The 20,050-nt window shown below is 36.0% G+C and overlaps 2 protein-coding genes and 3 pseudogenes across 2 annotated transcripts; all 5 read right to left on the reverse strand.

The window, feature by feature from the left end:
• Positions 1 to 447: 447 nt before the first annotated feature.
• Positions 448 to 2,900, reverse strand: LOC102611152 ((+)-neomenthol dehydrogenase-like; annotated as a pseudogene).
• A 2,938-nt stretch (positions 2,901 to 5,838) lies between these two features.
• On the reverse strand, positions 5,839 to 8,041 carry LOC127900863 ((+)-neomenthol dehydrogenase-like; annotated as a pseudogene).
• Positions 8,042 to 8,380: 339 nt separating this feature from the next.
• LOC127901472 ((+)-neomenthol dehydrogenase-like) lies at positions 8,381 to 10,209 on the reverse strand. The gene is made up of 5 exons (XM_052438857.1): positions 10,054 to 10,209; positions 9,685 to 9,928; positions 9,535 to 9,597; positions 9,128 to 9,295; positions 8,381 to 8,906 (listed from the first exon to the last, which is right to left on the reverse strand). The coding sequence occupies exons 1-5, from the start codon at positions 10,071 to 10,073 to the stop codon at positions 8,529 to 8,531; spliced, it is 873 nt and encodes a 290-aa protein (XP_052294817.1). The 5' UTR covers positions 10,074 to 10,209; the 3' UTR covers positions 8,381 to 8,528.
• Positions 10,210 to 11,034: 825 nt separating this feature from the next.
• On the reverse strand, positions 11,035 to 13,683 carry LOC102610350 ((+)-neomenthol dehydrogenase-like; annotated as a pseudogene).
• Positions 13,684 to 13,817: 134 nt separating this feature from the next.
• Positions 13,818 to 19,831, reverse strand: LOC127901471 (NAD-dependent malic enzyme 59 kDa isoform, mitochondrial-like). The gene is made up of 19 exons (XM_052438854.1): positions 19,483 to 19,831; positions 19,108 to 19,204; positions 18,721 to 18,839; positions 18,470 to 18,637; positions 18,004 to 18,132; positions 17,364 to 17,424; positions 17,130 to 17,233; positions 16,962 to 17,045; positions 16,735 to 16,841; positions 16,553 to 16,655; positions 16,199 to 16,306; positions 15,817 to 15,882; positions 15,413 to 15,485; positions 15,229 to 15,315; positions 14,841 to 14,895; positions 14,669 to 14,740; positions 14,446 to 14,508; positions 14,180 to 14,294; positions 13,818 to 14,086 (listed from the first exon to the last, which is right to left on the reverse strand). The coding sequence occupies exons 1-19, from the start codon at positions 19,609 to 19,611 to the stop codon at positions 14,015 to 14,017; spliced, it is 1,812 nt and encodes a 603-aa protein (XP_052294814.1). The 5' UTR covers positions 19,612 to 19,831; the 3' UTR covers positions 13,818 to 14,014.
• Between the last annotated feature and the right edge of the window lie 219 nt (positions 19,832 to 20,050).

Genomic DNA, 20,050 nt, shown 5'->3' on the forward strand with positions numbered 1-20,050 from the left:
TAACCCGTGCCGGTTGTTTATCCTTGTTTTCAACAAAGGCGGGCTTTTTATTTGTAATATTTAATATTAGTTCACTTGCAAGTAAATGACATAAAGATTTTTGGTAGAATTTGCTCGGGTGTCCGGTATACTCCGTTTGGTACAATTTATTAAATAAAATTTATAACAATAAAAATTATATAAGTAGAGTTTCTATTAATAGAGTTTTTTGACAAAAAATTATTTGATGTTTGATTGTCAATTAAAAAAGTATTTTTGAAACATTAAATTGTTTGCTTATGTAAAACTAAAAGTGTTTTTGTGTAATTAAATTATTAAAAAAGATCAGCTTAATAATAAAGAAACAAGTCATAGAGCTAGCTTTATTTCTAGTAGCAACACTGCCTGTCAAATGTCTGAAAGAAGCAAGCATTCAGATACGATATACACATGCAACAAAAAGGAATCTAACAAAATAGAAAATATTACTTGCTTGCTAGTCTTACAGTATACAATGTAATAGCATTCAAATTCACAAATTTTCACATGCAGAGGTGGATGAATAGATTTCAATCAAAAGAGGTCTCTTCTTTCCGCGAAAAGAATAGGCCAGAAGGACCGCCATTGGGCAGCAGAGCTAACCACACAGGACTTTCTGCACCTTCTTCTGTGGTTAATTTGCCGTTGTTGTAGTTCATATCTGTTTTGACATAACCAGGGCAAATGCAATTGACGTGGAGATTCGGGAATTTTTTGACCAAGATCCTTGTGTAGGCATTGATAACTACTTTTGATACTACATAAGCGGACATAGAAACCGGCCAGCCTTTGGTTTCAAGGGAACCTAGTTTAAAATCATTCAAATACTCCCTCAGCACCTCATCCACTCTCTCTTCCGTTAGGTTCTCAACATCGCTTAGCACTCCTTTTGCCCATTCATAAATCACAGTTTAATATTATAAGGGTTGTCAAATTATTTTACCTTTAACTTTCCCCAGGAAGAGGAAACATTAACAATTCTTGGTGAATCTGATAATTGGAGGAAGGGAATCAGTGCTTCACACATTCTTTTGGTACCATAGAAGTTTGTTTGAAGGCATTTTTCAGTTGACTCATGAGTTTGAGTTGTCAATTCATACCATTTGACCGGCGTACCATCCTGCATCATTGGGGGGGGGGGTGGGGAATTGGTCTCAGAGGTGCTGTTTTATACATTTTTTCCAAAGGATTTTATATACAGTAAGCTAAGTCTATAGATCTTCAAACTGTTGTTCACTTTCAACTCTAAACCTTCATGTGGCTCTCAATTGAAAGGATTGGAAATATACATGATCTATTTGGGATCAAAGCACTATGACGTTTATCAACAGTTTCTTATCAATAGCTGTCTACTAACTTGATGCAAGACACTTTATCTACTACTCTATCAAAATTAAGCCACAGCATTGCAGTTACAAATAGGCCTGTGGATGGCAAGGGGGAAAAAAAGAAAAAGAAAAGAAAAGGGAAAAAAATATATCAAAATATACCTTGACAAAACCTGAGAAATTGTCACCCTCCAAAATGACTCCACTAGTCCCTGAACGGTTGACCTACCAAGAAGTACAGAACTCATAATAAATCAGTTTATATATTGACCAAACTATTGGGTATATATAACTGCGAAATAAATCATATTACTTTAAGAAGTAACTTGAAAGAGTTTACAAAATGTGTTTAGTTGCTGTACTTTCAAAATCAAGCTGCAACGAACATTACGAACAGGATCTTAGATGACAGCACCCAAGCCATCTATTTTCCTTCAAATTACATCTAATACCATTCTTATCCCTTTTTTGAAGATAATGGAAAGAAAATAAATCACATATATATGTGGAAGTACCTTGACAACACCAGATAAATCATTACCATCCATACAGACTCCACTAATCCCTGCATTGTTCACCTGCCAAAAAATCCAAAATTTACAATAAATTGGTTTATATATCGACCAAAAATAGTTACATGACAAAGAAAACTAATATATTCTTGTGGTATGGAGGACGGATGAACTTTGGATTGCCCTGATACCGCTTGTTATATTTCAGAGACTTGTCATTAACCCAAAAATCTAACAAATTAGTTGATATTACTTGCCTACCTAAAAAAGCCCTGAATATTTCAATCTAATGTAAGGCCCCACCAATTAGCAACAGCACCGTAGTTTTATCAAGAAGAATCACTTCTAGAATTGTGTACCCAACTGGGACATACAACGTTACACACTATTATTATATTTTGCAATAAATATGCTCTACAAAGTATAAATGCCGCATACAATCTTATATTACGTCACAAATCCGAATTATGATGTACATACCCGGCTATATTTTAAGAAAAAAGATAGAAAAAGTATCGAGAAACGGAAGTTCAATCGTACCAAAATATCAAGCTTTCCAAAATGACTTCGAATGAAATTAGCTAGAGAGTGAATAGCAGCAGGGTCTGCAACATCAAGCTGATGAAAGATCACATTATCAAAGCCAGACTCTTTCAGTTTTTCAACAGCTTCAAGACCCCTCTTCTCATCTCTGGCTGTTAGTACCGTAGTGACCCCATTTGAAGCCAATTGCCTCACTATTTCATACCCAATTCCCTTATTTGCTCCTGTAACAACTGCATGCCTGATAAGAAATTTTCCAACCGAAAAAAAAAAAAGAAGTCAGAGAAGAAAAGAAAACAGAACATGAAAGAAGAAGAAGAAGAAGAACAGGAAGAAGGAAGTACTTTGTTGCTGCTTCTGCCATTGAATGGAATGATAAAGTTGTGCACGACAACGAAGGTCACTGGCTTGAGATATATTGAGAGTTTCCGTTTCTCCATCATGTCTTGGATAAAGTCGGAAAAAAAAAATATTTCTTTAGATTTTTTGTGCGGATAGTGATAAAAAAATCATCCACAGGTGCCACTTATCTATTTTTTTAGCGCAAATACTTTTAAATCATTCAATTTAAAAGAGTTAGTTATTATATAAATTATAAAAACTTATGTTTTAAAGAAGTTAAAAAAAATTTTTTTTTAAAGTCTACAGTTTTAAAATGTGTTTGTATAAAAAAATAAAAAATTTTAAAAAATAATATAATGATAAACAGTAGCGATATGCTCACAAAAACGAGCACAAAGGTTTGCACAAAACGGTGCGTTTTGTGCAACTTTTAAAAGACGACTCATAATTTCACAAGACACGCGCACGTTACATTCCATTCTCCCTTCACTGCAACAGCTCGGTTTTCATTCTAAAAAACTCCTTTCATTGCAACAAAAACGCAGCAGCTTTTCATTCTCCCTTCGCTGAACTAATGACAAACAATATCACCGCCTCACATTGTTCAAATCATTTGCAACATCACTTGCATGAATCTATTTTTTAAGCTCAAGTTTACATTATTTAAAATAGTGAATAGCATGAAAAAAACAAGATAGTAGCCCAAGTTTACACAAATCTATTGTTTTACCTTCCTTTCACATTGAATTCTGAGTCAAGGAGAAGAAATCCATTTCCCTCAGCATTTCCATCCTTATCTCCAAGGCATGACACCAGGATATCACCCGAAGCAAGGCAATGAGCCGTGCGAGGATAAGATAATCATGGCTTCTGTACAAAATTTGCAGACTCAACAACTTTATGCAAAGAGGGAGCTCTTGGATTTTTTTTGTCTGTCAACTACGTATATACAACCAGATCTGAAAGTAACAACGATAATTTATTTAAATTCTTTTTCTTTACAAATCTTGATGCATTTATATAAATCAATTCGTTCAAAATCCAAAGCTAATATCAATACAACCCAAAATCACGATACCCTCAACAATAACCATTCAAAATCCAAGTGGCCCAAATGGGGTAGAGAGAGTGATGAAACTGAGATCGAGAGATTGGGGGAGATCGGAGCCGAGAGAGTGTGGCAAAACAGATCCAGCGAGAATGAGGCAGTACAGAGCTTAGAGCGAGAGAGAATAGTGTATAGAGAATGAGGAAGCTGCTAGGTTTTTGTTGCAGTGAAAGGAACAAGGTTTTTTGTTGCAATGAAAGGAGGCAAACGTGAGTGTGACGAGCTGGGAAGAGCATGAGCGTGAGCGTGTGTGTTCTTGTGCACGTTTGAAGAGCGTTTTAAAACAAAACGCACCGTTTTGTGCAAACGTTTGTGCGCGAATGTGTGAGAACATCATTTTCCAATGATAAATATCATAACTTTTAAGTGTTAATTTCATTTTTTTTAAAGTTTCATTTTATTTTTAATAAAAGAAAATTCATTAAGTTAAAAGTGGAAGAAGAGTAGGATACATAGGCGTTAAAAGTAACTCCCAAAACCAAATGAGAATGTAAAGACAAAGCTAAAGGATGAGCCATCAGCTACAAAGAAAAATTACATTAATCTATAATTTGGAAAACCCTACTAAACAATGCTCTTTGAACACAGGAGAGGGAGCATCATCAAACTTAGTAAATTGATCACAAGATAACTCCAAATTGGCGAAAGAATCAACGACTAAATTACTTTCAGAATAGATTAAAAAAAATAATAAATAAAGACATGTGAGATACTTTTTCACGGTAGTTAATCCATAATTTATTAGGAGTTAAAAAATTACATCTCGATAAAAGATGAACCAACCAATATTAGATAGGTCTATTCTTACATAATAATTAAATTTCTCTTTATTTGAAAGAATGGTGTCTCAAAGGCCTCTATAAATTCTACACAAGCAAACAACATTCAATTTCAAAAGTTTTGTGAGTTGATTTTTTTTTTTTATTACATGAGACTATTGCTCAAACTACAACTCATATTACATGAGACTATAACTGATATTTACAAATCAGACTATTATTAAGACCAACTTACATCTATATTAATAGAATTCTGTATAGATTTTAACCCTCACAAATATTTGAGGGATGTCTACTCATCACTATTGGGTAAGGAAGAAGACTACCTTCACTTAATTTTAATTAAGGAAGGAAATACCCCCACAATGCATTTGTGGGGGTTCGAATTGCTGCCCTCCAAGCCCTGACTACTCGGCCTTGGGCCGAGTGGCTTGAGTGAGGATATTTGCACTATAAAATTTATCATGAACATTTAAATTTAATTTTTTAAATAAAAATATCTTTAATAATTTACTAATAAAATAAGGATAATTTAATCAAACATAAAATGTCATTATTTTGACAACATTTAGCACAACATCCAATCCAATTATCGTATCAAAAACCCCCCGACACTTTCCTCGACATTAAATCTAATTCATCATTGAGAAAAAAAAAATACTTGAGATTTAACAACATTCAACCTGCCAACCACAAGAATTTAAAAAAATAAAAAATTGCAGTTCCAGAAAAAAGAAAAAAATGCAGTACATAAAAGTAAAAATAGAAGCCAGTAACATTCAGATTAGACTCTAGTGAGGGTAACTCAAGAGTGATCATTCTAATGCTGATTTCTCCTTTCAAAGAAAGTTTACTTCATGTTTATTGAGAGTAGTGTATATTGTTAAAAAAAAAAAATTGAATGTCTTCTTATAGGTAATACTGTAATACTACAATTTTAGAATGATGTTCTCTTCTTTCAATTTTTATTTTTGATTTTTTCAATTCAATAAATATTAAATTTGGGTGAAATGTCTGCATGAGTGTAAAGTTTGTAAAACAAAATAAAGATAATAAATTAAATTTATTGAGGATTAATTTTAGTTTTTGAAAGAAAGTGAAAGTAAACAATCAATTTTTAAAAATTTATTGTTCACAGCATAGTTTAGAATGCATCAAATATGACAATGTGGGATAAGGCCAAAGCATCGATATAACAAATGAACAAGTAATACAAAAACGTAAAGCTTTATTTATTTGTCGGAGCAACATTGTCTGTCAAATGTCTCAAAGGAGCATTCATAAACAAACAATGCTTGGCATTTAGTCTTTTATTGGATACATTACGATAAAACAGCAAATCAAAATCATTTTCATAAATAGAGAGAGAGAGATGTGTCGTTTTCAATCAAGAATACACATTTTGAAGGACCTCCTTTGGGCAGCAGAACTAACCACACTAGACTTTCAGCACCTTCTTCAACGGTTAATACGCCGTTGTTGTGGTTTAAATCTGTTTTGACATAGCCAGGGCAAATACTATTGATGCAAATTTTTGTGAATTTTTTCGCCAGGATCCTTGTGTAGGCATTAGTTGCTGCTTTTGATATTACGTAAGCGGCGTCTTGGGTTTCAGGTGTAAAATCATTTAGATACTCCTTCGGCACCTCATCCAATCACTCAACACTCCTTTGGCCCATTCATTTGTTATATTCTGAAACAAGATGATGAGATGAGAACCGGGAAATTAAATTTTAATCAACATGAAAAATTGAGACAGGGAAAATGGTTAATATTTTAGTCAGGGTGCAAGTTAGGTTCCCGCTTAAACTCGCTTCCAGTTCAATTCAGATGAATTTCAAAATAAAGCAGCACTTATCATCCACAATTAACTAGATAATTATTCCCGGAAAAAGGGCTTTTAGAAGTGTGTTTTACCTTTAACTTTCCCATGGAAGAGGAAGCATTAACAATTCTGGGTGAATCTGATAACTGGAGGAGGGGAATAAGTGCTTCACACATTCTTTTGTTACCATAGTAGTTTGTTTGAATGCACTTTTCAGCTAACTCATAAGTTTGAGTTAACATTTTATACCAGTTGTCCGGCAAACCACCCTGTATAATCAAAATAAAACTTGATATAGTCATGAGATGAAAGGGACAGGTATTACATGCAATGAGCTCTTATTCTAGCCAACACAAAAAGCAAACAATACTGTAAGTAAATTCTATGGATCTTCACAATGTTGTTCACTTTGATGTTTGAACCTCCATTCAGCTCTCGATTGATAGAGATGAAATTATCATCTATCTACGATTTGAGGTGCTGTGACTTTTAATCATCGGTTATTTCAAATTTTACGATTTGAGGAAAAGTGATTTTATGATAAACAATAGTAGTTAAGTAAAAGCTATTCCACTTTCTAAAAATATTAAATAGATGTTCAGTAAACAAATATAAGGTAAAAATCAGATTGATTTGAAAGTGTTTACTATACAACTCTAGCCGTTTTACTTTCAAATACTACGCTGCAACACAACAGTTACAAACACGCTAGGCCTTTAGATGGAATCACCAGATTGCTATCTATTTTGCCTAAAGCGGTATCTAATTCCTAATCTTAATTCATCCCTCAATTCAAAGCAATGGGGGTAAAAAAAAATAATAATAATAAATTGCATGTACGAAAGTACCTCAACAATTCCTACAAAATTATCACCTTCCATGTTGAATCCACCAATCCCTGCATTGTTTACCTGCCAAGAAGTCCAACATTTATAATAAATCAGTTTACATATAGACCGAAAAGAAGTTATTTGACCAGGAAAACTAACATATTCTTGTAGAATTCAGGAGAAATGCGTTCCGGATTGCCCTAATATCACTTGTTATAGTTTGGAGACTCGTCATTGACCCACAAAACTAACTCAATCAGTTGATACTATTTGCCAACCTTATTGAGCCCTGGAATCCACTTGATTTCAATCTAAACAAGACCGTAATACTTATGCGACAGCATCTTAATTTGATCATCAGAATCGATTCTACAATTGTGATGCTCTGGATACTCTACAATCCACAATCTGCCTACTAAATGAGTCCATAAGAACATTTTCAAGATTTATGGTGTTATGCGAACATTTCAAGAAACTGATATTGGATAAATCATACCAGAATATCAAGCTTCCCAAACTGACTACTGACGAAATGAACTAGAGAGTCAACGCTAGCGGGGTCTGTCACATCAAGCAGATGAAAGATCACATTGTCACAGCCAGAGTTTTTGAGTTTTTCAACAGCTGCAAGACCCCTCTTCTCATCTCTAGCAGTTAAGGCCACAGTGACTCCATGGAAGCTAATTGCCTCACAATTTCAAACCCAATTCCCTTGTTTGCTCCTGTAACAACTGCATGCCTGCTGAGAAATTTCATATTGAAAAAAAAAAAAAAAAACAGAGAGAGAGTCCGAAAGGAAGTAAAAACAAAAAATGAAAGAAGAAGAGGAAGGGGGAATAATGTACTTGGTTGTTGCTTCTCCCATCGAATAATGTACTTGGTTGCTCCTTTTCATGGCTAGAAGAATACTCCCTTCAGATGTATATGTATTGCGCAATCTCCATCATGGATCTCCAGGAAAGTAAAATAATATTATTCTGATATTTTTGTTCACATCGTTTCACGTGGTGAGATCATGAATAATTATGTTGCTTTCGTTTTCTTCGAAGACAATTAATTACACCTTTGTTTAAAAATAATGGCAAGGAAGGAAGCTGCACTCAAGTATTTGGATGAGTCCATTCATCTATTACTTTTAACAAAGGGTTCAATTGCATAAGATGATATTTCACTTATTCAAATTCAACATCAAAAGATATGTAAATTCAACATCGGTATGCAGTGATCGATGAATCATTTTCAATCAAAAAAGGGTCTCTTCTTTCCGTGAAAAGAATAGACCAGAAGGACCGCCCTTGTGCAGCAGAGCCAACCAAACTGGAGATTCGGCACCTTCTTCTACAGTTAATCTACCAGCGTTGTAGGTCATTTCTGTTTTAACATAGCCAGGGCAAACGCAATTGATGCAAAAATTTGGGTACTTCTTGGCCAGGATCCTTGTGTAGGCATTCATAGCTGCTTTTGATAGTATGTAAGCAGCTGCATTAGCAGGCCATCCTTTAGTTTCCGGTGAACCCTCTTTGTAATCATTTAGATACTGGCTCAATACCTCATCCACTCTTTCTTCTGTGAGGTTCTCAGCATCACTAAACACTCCTTTGGCCCATTCATGTGTTACATACTGAAAGAAAATGATGAGAAACAGAAATTTCAACCTTCATGATTCCAATGAACTTAATCATAATTAAAATTTGAGACAAGGAGTACTCCAATATCGATCTACAGGTAATTATAAGGGAATATCAGATGCAGTGGAAGCAAAATTTAGCGGCCAAATTGGGCTTAATTACTACCTGAATGTCAGCTAGGTCTATTTTATAAAGGGCTGTAAAACTGTTTTACCATCAACTTTCCCAAGGAAGAGGATACATTAACAATTCTTGCTGAATCGGATAACTGGAGGAGAGGAATGAGTGCTTCACACATTCTTTTGGCCCCCAAGTAGTTTGTTTGCAGGCACTTTTCAGCTGACTCATAAGTTTGAGTCATTTTTCCTCTTGCAACACCTTCCTGCATCATTGAGGCCACAATAAAATTAAAAAAAAAAAAGATCGTTGTGCCGTGGTTCATCTGTAATATAATAAATCTTCCTAACCTATAGTTGATTAGATAGAAGGAAAGGGTCTTATATTTGGTAAATTTTGAGCCAGACTGGCGCCCATGTTGTTCACTTTTTAGTAATCCCATCTAGTTTTAAACTCAGCTGCCTCAGATTACGGCAATGAAAAAAAGCTCTTATTCAAAAGTACCTCAATAAAACCTGACAAAGTATCAGCATCCGAACTGATTCCAGTAATCCCTGCATTATTTACCTGCCAAGAAATCCAACTAATTATCACTCAGTTGTATTATCGGCCAAACTAGTTGCGTCAACAGAAAAAACTGATTCTCAATCATACCAAAATATCAAGCTTTCCAAAATGACTTCGAATGAAATCAGCTACAGAGTGAATAGCAGCAGGGTCTGCAACATCAAGCTGATGAAAGATCACATTATCAAAGCCAGAGTGTTTGAGTTTTTCAACAGCTTCAAGACCCCCCTTCTCATCTCTGGCTGTTAGTACCGTAATGATCCCATTTAAAGCCAATTGCCTCACTACTTCATACCCAATTCCCTTATTTGCTCCTGTAACAACTGCATACCTGAATATAGAATATAGTGTGCCAAGATGGAATAAGAGTGTATGGTGAGTTTATTTATTGATTGTTATGATGCTTTATTACTTATGGTGCTTTATGAGGTGCGGGGCTTAAAATTAAGATATTACCTCTTAGCTGTTTCTGCCATTGAGGACGAAGTGTGGAGCACAACCGAGAGTCCTAGACATCACATATTGGAAGTGCGAACTCAAAGGAAAGTCAGGTAACAAATTGCACCTTGCCACGTGTTCTAAAACGAAGAAAGTTACCAATTTGATATTAATATCTCAGTTACTTGAAGACAAAAAAAGAACGTAAACTCGTGCGGCTGTTAACAAGGCGGCTAAGCAGTACGTGGAAAAATTAATCAAATGGCGTGGCATGCAATGCACCACAAATTTCCAATGGAAAATGAGATTCTTGCGTGAGTGTTGTGGTCCAGTGAGATGAGTGTGTGTGTGTGTGGTCTGCACTTGCGTTTGAGCAAGACGAGTGTGTGTTGTTAAGCTACAGTAACTTCTTTTATAGTTATATGTGGTCCTAAATGGTGTGAGCATATCGGTCTTGATTTCCAATCGCTGTACACCTGATAAATACAATTCCGTGGACTGGTCTTCCATTTCTTAAAAAAATTATTATTCTCTAAAAAAATCATTTGCTGTTCTTTTGAGGGTTCGGTACAGAACAAAAGATCAAAAAAGACATTCAAAAGCAGGATATTTCATTTCGACCAGAAAAAATAATAATCATAAAAAGTCCAGACTGTCCTCCGTGACTCCATGAGGCGTTAGATAGGACCCGCCATCCTTTATCTTGTTCAATCTCCGCATTCTTATCCTTTCTTTAAGCTGGCTGGTTTTCATATTCAAAGAGTGAGCTAATTTAACAGGACATTTGACTCTTCTGCAGCAGCTACGAGGCCAGCAACGCAAGTTATATCAGTTTTCACTAAACACAATTCATCAAGAAAACTGGGTCGTTGTAACTTGTGTGTCTGGCCGTAATCCTTGTTTAGGCATTCAAAGCTGCTTTTGAGTTTGACACAATGTGGGCAGATTGATGCGTAGGCCAGCCTTCTTTGTCAGGCAATCCCTCTGACAAAACTTGTTCAATAAGTCATTAATATATTATACAACAGTGGCATTTAGCAAACAAAAAGATGCTACTTGATAGTCCTATTACATACGGAAAAACAGCATTCAATTTCATAAATGGAGAGACATGTATCGTTTTCAATCAAAAGAGGTCTCTTCTTTCTGTGAAAAAAATAGACCAGAAGGACCACCCTTGGGCAGCAGGGCTAACCACACAGGAGTTTCAGCACCTTCTTCAGCAGTTAATTTGCCAGTGTTGTAGGTCATATCTGTTTTGACATAACCAGGGCAAACACAATTGATGCAAAAATTTGGGTACTTCTTGGCCAGGATCCTTGTGTAGGCATTTATTGCTGCTTTAGATAGTATGTAAGCAGCCGCTTTAGCAGGCTATCCTTTAGTTTCCAGTGAACCCTCTTTGTAATCATTTAGATACTGGCTCAAAACCTCATCAACTCTTTCTTCTGTAAGGTTCTCGACATCACTAAACACTCCTTTGGCCCATTCATTTGAGACAGTCTGAGACACAACAATAAAAACCAGAAGTTTTTTTAACTTGATTCCAGAAAGTAATTACAATAAAATGGAGTGTTAGCATGTGACCCTCGATCATGTTTTGGTACACAAAAAATACAATATCTTCTGCTATCGCCACACGGAATTGTAGCAACATTTAGAGCCCCAAATGGGCTGTCTCACTCAAATGTCAGCTAGTTCTATCTAATAAAGGCTGTGAAAAAACTTTTTACCTTTAACTTTCCCATGTTAGAGGAAACATTGACAATTCTTGGCAAATCTGATAACTGGAGGAGGGGAATAAGTACTTCACACATTCTTTTGGAGCCATAGTAGTTAGTCCGAAGGCATTTTTCAGCTAACTCATAAGTTGGAGTTACTATTTCATTCCATTTGATTGGCTCACCATCCTGCATCATTGAGAAAAAAAATCTTGATCTCAGAGCCGCTGTTCCCATAACTCTTCCAAACATATATCTGAGTAGATGGAAGTCTTTTAACTTGATTCCATGGAATTGTATTTGTCAGATAGTAACCTTGGATCTCTTTGACAAACCATAGTGAGTTAATTCTTTATATTTTTACAGTGTTATCCACTCTGTAGTTTGAACCTTCAAATAGGCCTCCAATTGAAAACGATGGATTTAGGCGATATAACAAATCTGTGCACCAATGTTGTTCAACATCCCTGTAATCGCATCTAGTTTTAAACTCAGGCAATGAGAAATCTCTTATGGAAAAGTACCTTAACAAAACCTGACAAAGCATCACCGTCCACACTGACTCCAAAGATTGCTGCATTGTTTACCTGCCAAGAAGTCCAATATTATATTGCTCAGCAATCAGCTATATATTGACCAAAAATAGTTACATCTGACGGAGAAAACTAATAGATTCATGTGGTATTCATGAAAATCCCTTTCGTGCAGTAACCTCAGGTTCGAAGCAAAATTTTAGCACTGAAAAATAAGCGGATAATAACTTAGACCTGGGTTTGTTCTCTAATATCACATTTCACAGTACTGGGATGCTTGTCATCTCCTAAAACTATAAGCATTGTAGTTTTATCATTAGAACTAGTGACAATTGCAGAAGTTCCACAAAGTCCTATGCTTCTGCTCTCTAACTGTTTAATTATTTAGAGTCAAATGTTCTAATACAATCATGTTGTGTGGAAACTAAATTAAGAAGATGACAGCACACCAAGTGAAACTAAAAGAAAATATCAAGAAACTGAAGTTGAATCATACCAAAATATCAAGCTTTCCAAATTGACTTCGAACAAAATCAGCTAGAGAGTGAATAGTAGCAGGGTCAGCAACATCAAGCTGATGAAAAATCACACTATCAAAGCCAGAGTGTTTAAGTTTTTCAACAGCTTCAAGACCCCTCTTCTCATCTCTGGCTGTTAACACCACAATGATCCCATTTGAAGCTAATTGCCTCACTGTTTCATACCCAATTCCCTTATTTGCTCCTGTAACAACTGCATACCTGAATATAGAAAATAGTGTGCCAAAATAGAATAAGAATATAAGGTGAATTTATATATTTGTTTGTTTCTTGTCCGATGCTTGATAAAACAAGGAGTATTAAGAGTAACCTGAAATAAAAGCAAACGCAAGGAAATGACAAAAAATATTTATATACACCTTTTAGTTGCTTCTGCCATTGATTAAGTTTAGGGAGTGGAACTTTTGGTATGAGGTACCCAACAGGGGATCAGGTAATGAAATTGTGAACTTCAAGGAAAGTTGAAACTGTAACAAGAGGTGATAAGCGAATGGGCCGATTCGGGTTTGTTCAAGGCTGGGCCCGGGTCGGGGTATGGTTAGTAAATCCCGGAGATCTGGGATCCACGTTGCCCATTGATGGACCCATTGGATGCTTTCCAATATTGGATGTTTGGATGAGTATCCAATTATGTTACGGGTTACTGCTTTTTGTAAGCCGGAAATGGAGCGGAGTATTTAGCAAAATTAAGCCTGAAATGGTCAATTGACACGTCCAGAAAGACAAATAGCTTCAATTTTGATGTTAGTTCACAGTGGTTTTTAGGTTGATACAAGAAAGAGATCTAAACTTCCAACTTTGGCATTCTTGCCATGTTTTGATTAAAAAATAATAATAATAAAAAATAAAAAAATTCAAAGATTACGTAATACATCTCCATTTGCTTGGGTGGGTGGGGGGGCGGGGGGGAGGAATTAAGAGGCCAAAAAGCGGCATTGATATAGTACGACCATGGACCAGTATTACAATTTATGTCAGTTCTAACAAAATTGAGCGAGAAAACTGGGTATTCATTCGTTAATAGCTGCTAAAAGATAAACAAATCAGTTTCAAATGAAGTAAGAGTTTTAAATCTACTATTGAATCTTTAGCCATCTACATTTACAGGCTAAACAAATTATAACGAGGAAAATAAATCAAGAATGTTATGCTCGACTGTAGAACATTCAACTACAATCTGGGAGCTTTATTTCTCATGAACCAGAGGGCTGTAAATAGGGAACCACATGCTGCGAGTGACATATTCCACTGTCTCCTCCTGCATCCAAAAAAATATTACCCAAATCTTAAACTTATTATTAATGCCATAAAATATCAGCTTCTTTTTTAATATTTTTTAATACGGTCCTACTTTTGACATGTGCTTGAGATCTCTGGGACCAACTTCACCATGACCTTCTGCCAAGTCTTCCTCAACTGCTGCTCGTAGAACAGCTGCTCCAACTTCTGCCGTAATATCTCGAATACTGCATCACACAAAGTCGAATTAATCATGCGCACGTGGTATTGCAGAAAATACAGAGTTCTCACTAGTCTTGTCCAATGGACATAACAACCATTAGTGTCGACGTTGGTTGATGTTAGAATACAAGTAACCTGAGCTAGCGGAAATATTACCTGTCAATAGATGGATACAGAATGCCTTTTGGAATTTCCTCATCGGTCATATAGGACGCAAGGCTGTATAGAAAACATCATGTTAAGCAATTTGCAGCAGAAGAGTGCTTCAACACAAATAGTAACTTCTACCATAATCAGATGACAATTCATGATCTTTAAATAAAATGTTAATTTGAGCCCTTAAGTTGATATGGGTTCATTACAATTATCACATACATACCATTCTGCAGCTTGTTGTAACATTCCATCTGTTATAAAACGAGCACCTGAAAGGAGAGTTCCCAAACCAATCCTGAATGAAAGCAACCAGGTTTACTTAATATGTTATCAAGATTTAAGCATGGTCAACCAAAATAAATAATATTACAAAAAAATAAGAAAATAACACTAACCCAGGGAACAGATACATGTTATTTGCTTGATTTACATGGCCTATTTTCCCATTTCCTGCCAGAGAAACAACTAATAATCAGATAATCAGACAAAGAGGGAAGAAGCAGCACTCTTACTTTATTAGCATGGTGCCAGTGGGAGCTCAAATATTTTTATTGGGTTCCAACCTATAAACTTAGGCTTTTTGGATTAGAAACTTATTTAATAATGTAGCAGAGGCCTGGTGTGTTGGAATGCCTCACATGCTACATGCCTGAAACTGTATTTCTCTGATTGTTCTGTCTTTGTTTGGCTTTGAATATACTCTATAGCTATAAGTGAGGGAAGTTTTTAAAACTCCGGGCAGGGGGAATCTAAATGAGATATTCAATATACAAGGGAAGATACCCAGATCAACATTCTCAAAAGGACTTCCACTAGCAAACACTATATTTTCCCCAGCATGCTTAAAAGCATCAGCAGCAGTGCATTCAGCTGGTCAAGCAAAACACAAAAGAGGATGTCAAGAAAGAAGATCGAGCAGCCATAAGGTAAAAAAAAAAAGGTTGTGTGACACAGCAGGAAAACAAACCATTCATGGTCGGATTTGACATAGCAAAAATGGCAGGTTTGACAGAATCAGACTCTCGCATAGCCTTAAGCACCTACGTTTATGTGCCAACAGATGCTTTTAGAAATGAACTACTAAATTCAATAAACAGACATGGCATTTCTTGATAACACGTAGGCAATTACATTAATCATTAATTATAACACTCTCAAGAACCAAAAATGGCCAGAGCATTCTTTGAACACAAAATTTAAAGCATCAACAATATGGTAGCTTCAAAACATACGATCTTTTGAAAATTCATACCCAGAAGTTGTCAGGATAACACAAGTTCAAACAGAATAAAATTAAATTCACTATTTTGCTGCTTCCTCTAGCGGTTAGAAAATGAAACAAGGGATGAAGCACAAAAAATAAGTTTTCACCTCTTCATTGAAGACACCACCTACGCCAGACAAACCAAGAAGCACATGGGGTTTGACCTTTCTAACCTGCACAATAATTTGGCTCTCAGCAATTAGAATTCTTATATAAAAATTGAAGCATAAATTCAGAAGATGACTATTATAATACTAGAGCAAACAGGCAGCACTTTTAAAAAGAGATAATAAAAACTGTTTAGAAACTAGTTTTCCTTTTATGAAAATATCAGCCTCGTCGTTGCAGCAATTGCCATTATAATACTAGAACAAACAGGCAGCACTCTTAAAAGGAGATAATAAAAACTGTTTAGAAACTAGTTTTCGTTTTATGAAAATATCAGCCTTGTAGTTGCAGCAATTGCCTAAGTTTGCTCCAGTGACTTACCACCTCAAGTAGACTAGCTCCCTCCCTAAGCCCCATAAAATCTCCTGGATCTTTAGCAAAAGGTGCTGCCGCTGGGTCAAGATTCTTCCTTTCTTTCGTGATGAGACCCTGAAGCCAAAAAAATTCTTTTTAAACACATTAAACAAATTTTAAGAATGATCTTACGACATGTTAAGATGAAATTACAGCATTCAGTTAGCCTTTCTTATCCTTTTTCCATACCAGAAACCACAAGATCACATTTAGCAAATTTGTTTTACATAGTCATGAAATAGCAGAGGCATGTTATCATATCATAAAGAAAATGTGCATTATGACAAGACTCATGAGAGTGAAAAAAAGGTAGAACCACACATCTTTGTCAAGTAGGAAAAATTTATTTCTTGCAAAAGCGTCATTGTTCCCTGCCATTCTTGCTGCAGCTTGTACAGCCATTTTAAGAACACCAAGCCCGGCGCTGAAAACCAGAAAAAGGAGTTAGATAATGCAATGAAGCAAATACCTAGCATTAAACCAACAAAGATATTATTTTTTACCTCCCAGCCCCCACTACAACTATCTTTTGGTCCGCAAAGTCAGTCAATGATAGACCTTGTGCTCTGACAGTTCCCAATAATCCCGCAAGTGCAACACCAGCAGTTCCCTATCAGACATGAAGTAAGCACAATTATTGTAATTACATTGTATTAACAGACAGTCTACGTTGTATTACATGCTCTTTTCAATACACATAGAATGGCAAGATGTCACACCAGATAATCACCTGTATGTCATCATTAAACATACAAAACCTTTTTCGATATCGTTCCAAAGTTTCAAAAGCCCACTTCATTTGGAAGTCCTCGAACTGATAAAATCAGCCAAGCCATCAAGTCACGGACAGGATAGAAACTAATATTACATGGAAAGACATATTTTGAAAGAAAAAGACCTGTACAATAGCTTTGGGCCAACGTGCGTGAACAGCTTCCATGAATTCATCAACAATTGATAGATATTCTTCTCCTTCTAGCCTAGGTTGTCGGAGTCCCAAATCTGTTCAACTACCAGATGTGACAAGATATTCTCATGGTGTTTCCAAGAAAGAGAAGTTCAACACGCATTATGTGGCCATGGATACAAGAAAACTCTAGAACAAAACATTGAAGTATATGTTTTCACTCACATAGACGGTCTTCAAGCAGCTTTTGATTGTTAGTGCCAACATCAAGCATAACCGGGAGAATCTATCACAGATGAAAACAGATTTGATGAATTATAATAGAATAAAACATACCAAGAAAAAGGTAAGAACAACAAAGAAGTCGCGTAAACATTCAGAAACTTTTAAAGGTGATGGCAACTCTGGCAGGTTGGATCTTTAATTGATACATAACAACAGGTATTCGGATTCAAACTAGAGTTTGGGCATTGGGATTGCAAGGGTAAGGGTGGGGTTCAAAAAAATGGGTAAATAAAATTGTATCCTAAAATGTCACTTCCTAACTAGAATAAAATCCAATTTACTGTTTTCACGCATGTCTTATCAGCTTTTTAACAAAGCACATACGTGGGCACGTTTATGATGCAGAAGTAAAGACTAGATAGAATTGTGTGTGCGCAATATAAATATAATTAGAGACAACTAATAGGGCAGCACAAGAAACCATACTCATGCACCATCTAAGAAATTTACATGTAATGCATATCCCTGCACCAGCATCCGCACCCACACAATTTAAAAACGTCAAAATTATCATGAAAAAGTATGCACCCACACACCCAGACCCTCTATCACAAGCACACACAGAAGGAGTGACTCATACTCTCTGTGGATTGATGCCTGCAGCAGCCACATACACATCCAGCTTTCCAATAGGAATTCCAATTCCCTGAACTCCAAGGTCGCCTAAGCCAAGAATACGACTTCCATCCGTTAGGACTATCATATCTACCTGTAAAATAAAGAATAGTAGAAAATGATACAAAGGAATATGACCATTTCTTCTGAAAGTTTCAAAACATTTCCATCATTCTGCAAGCAAAGAAACTCCCTAATCATCACGGCACCAGTAACAATCATCAAATTATTTCAAAGTAACAAAGCCTAACTAAAACAGCAAGATAGAAAAAGATCTAGCAAGATGTGTAACAGTGACATTACTTACAGCAATTTGCAATACGTGTCTGCACGCTTATGGTATTTGCTTACAGATTAAATGAGGTTACAAGATTCTAGATTCCAGAAGTTCAAGTGAGCTGCAAAGCACTATCATGGGATTAACATATTACCTGTTGAGCAGGCCAATTGTAGATCATAGACATCATCTCCCCCTTATCCTTTGCACTGAAATACATTCCACGGGGACGTCTAAACAAACCTGAATAATTCTGACAAACCAATCCAACAGTTGGAGTGTATATAATTGGAGCAAAATCTTTGATGTTATCAATCAGGACCTGGAGAGAAAACCAACAGAATCACTTTTGACATCATTGAATCTAGTAAAAACCGACAAGCTGGAATGAGGCATCAAACTTACTCTGTAGTATAATGTTTCATTCCTGTCATGCAGTCTGTTCAAGATCCTCCACTTTGCTAATGATACAACTTTATTTGGTTGACCCTCAGTATTTTTCTCTAATGATCGGAATGATTCCACTAGCAATTCAAACAACAGGTAAGAAACACTAAGGTCACTATCAAAAAACGAAAAGAAAGAAACCACAAAGGCTAATCAGAAACAGGGAAAAGTTTTTGACAATTAAAAAACAGTGGTTCACTGAAAAGTGCCAAAGCATTCGGGTAAATTTACTAAGCAAAATTAATAATATTTTCAACTCAGTTAGCAGAGCAATCAAACATTCAACACATGATGGGATACAAATACTAACAAATTTCAGATAAAAGGTATTGTGGTTTGACTTACTGAAACGAGCATATTGCTGCTCGAATGATATCACGCGGGGTGGGAGGAGGCCACGGAGCCCCAGTCGGTCTCTTTCAGTCAAAGGAAAGCCAGTATCCTGCTTCCAAGAGAATACAAAAAGAAGCAAGATATTAAACCTTTGTTGTCTCATCGGTCAATAATTTTATGGACTATAAATATTAGTATCTAAAATAGTGAGAAATAAACAGCATGGTTCACTTCAGTTGCAGAATTTAAATCAATGTACTTTGTAATGCCTAACTCAGATGTTTAACTTGGGATTATTTCCCCTAACACACCCCCCCCCCCAAAAAAAACTAGTAAGCTAATTGATAATAAGCAAGAAAAAAAATAAAAAAAGAAAGAAAAAATAACCTTGTTGAACCAGGGATCATGAAGAATATCAGTGCCGCGTTTGTGAACCATACAGGGACCAGGAATCGCCGTCGAGAATCGCCTCGATCGGCTTAATACGGACGCGGCAACTCGAGCAAGATTCCACATTTCCGCGTCAAGATCTAAGCCAAAGAACAAAAAGGCTTTCCGGAAAAGATCTAAAACAATAACACAAACTATAAAGTCCACTTTAATTGCATCGTTTTAGATTTTGACAAAAGGACTGCGTTGTGTAAGCGTTTGTTAGTCAATTTATAGGGATTCGGTTTCTCTTTTTCTTTGTTAATTTTTTTATTTTTATATTTTTAACTTTTGACCATAATATAATTCTTGGTCTATTTGGTCGTGTGTTATGTGTGGAACGACCATGCAGTTTAAGTTGTTAAGAGCTTGAAAAAGGGGGTGTGATGCAGCTGCCCCGGATTCGTGGGCAGTGAAAGAATGTGCCAAAATAAAGGGCGATGCTGATAGCAGAGGACCGGAGGCTGCCCGAGATTAGAAAACGGGTAGTAGGTGTAGATATGGGTATATCTTAGATGCTAATCAT

This window comes from Citrus sinensis, chromosome 3, assembly GCF_022201045.2.
Source record: "Citrus sinensis cultivar Valencia sweet orange chromosome 3, DVS_A1.0, whole genome shotgun sequence".
In the NCBI taxonomy this organism is placed as follows: domain Eukaryota; kingdom Viridiplantae; phylum Streptophyta; class Magnoliopsida; order Sapindales; family Rutaceae; genus Citrus; species Citrus sinensis.

Excerpts from the sequence above, each read along its gene's own strand:
- LOC127901472 (XM_052438857.1), bottom strand. The coding sequence starts at position 10,073 with ATGGCAGAAACAGCTAAGAG. Across the intron at positions 9,929-10,053 it reads ATGGCAGAAACAGCTAAGAG|GTATGCAGTTGTTACAGGAG; the intron begins GTAATATCTTAA and ends TTCTATATTCAG. Across the intron at positions 9,296-9,534 it reads CTTTGTCAGGTTTTATTGAG|GAAGGTGTTGCAAGAGGAAA; the intron begins GTACTTTTGAAT and ends TCAATGATGCAG.
- LOC127901471 (XM_052438854.1), bottom strand. The coding sequence starts at position 19,611 with ATGTGGAATCTTGCTCGAGTTGCCGCGTCCGTATTAAGCCGATCGAGG. Across the intron at positions 15,883-16,198 it reads GAGCTAGTCTACTTGAGGTG|GTTAGAAAGGTCAAACCCCA; the intron begins GTAAGTCACTGG and ends ATTATTGTGCAG. Across the intron at positions 14,896-15,228 it reads TTTTGAGAATGTTGATCTGG|GAAATGGGAAAATAGGCCAT; the intron begins GTATCTTCCCTT and ends TTTCTCTGGCAG.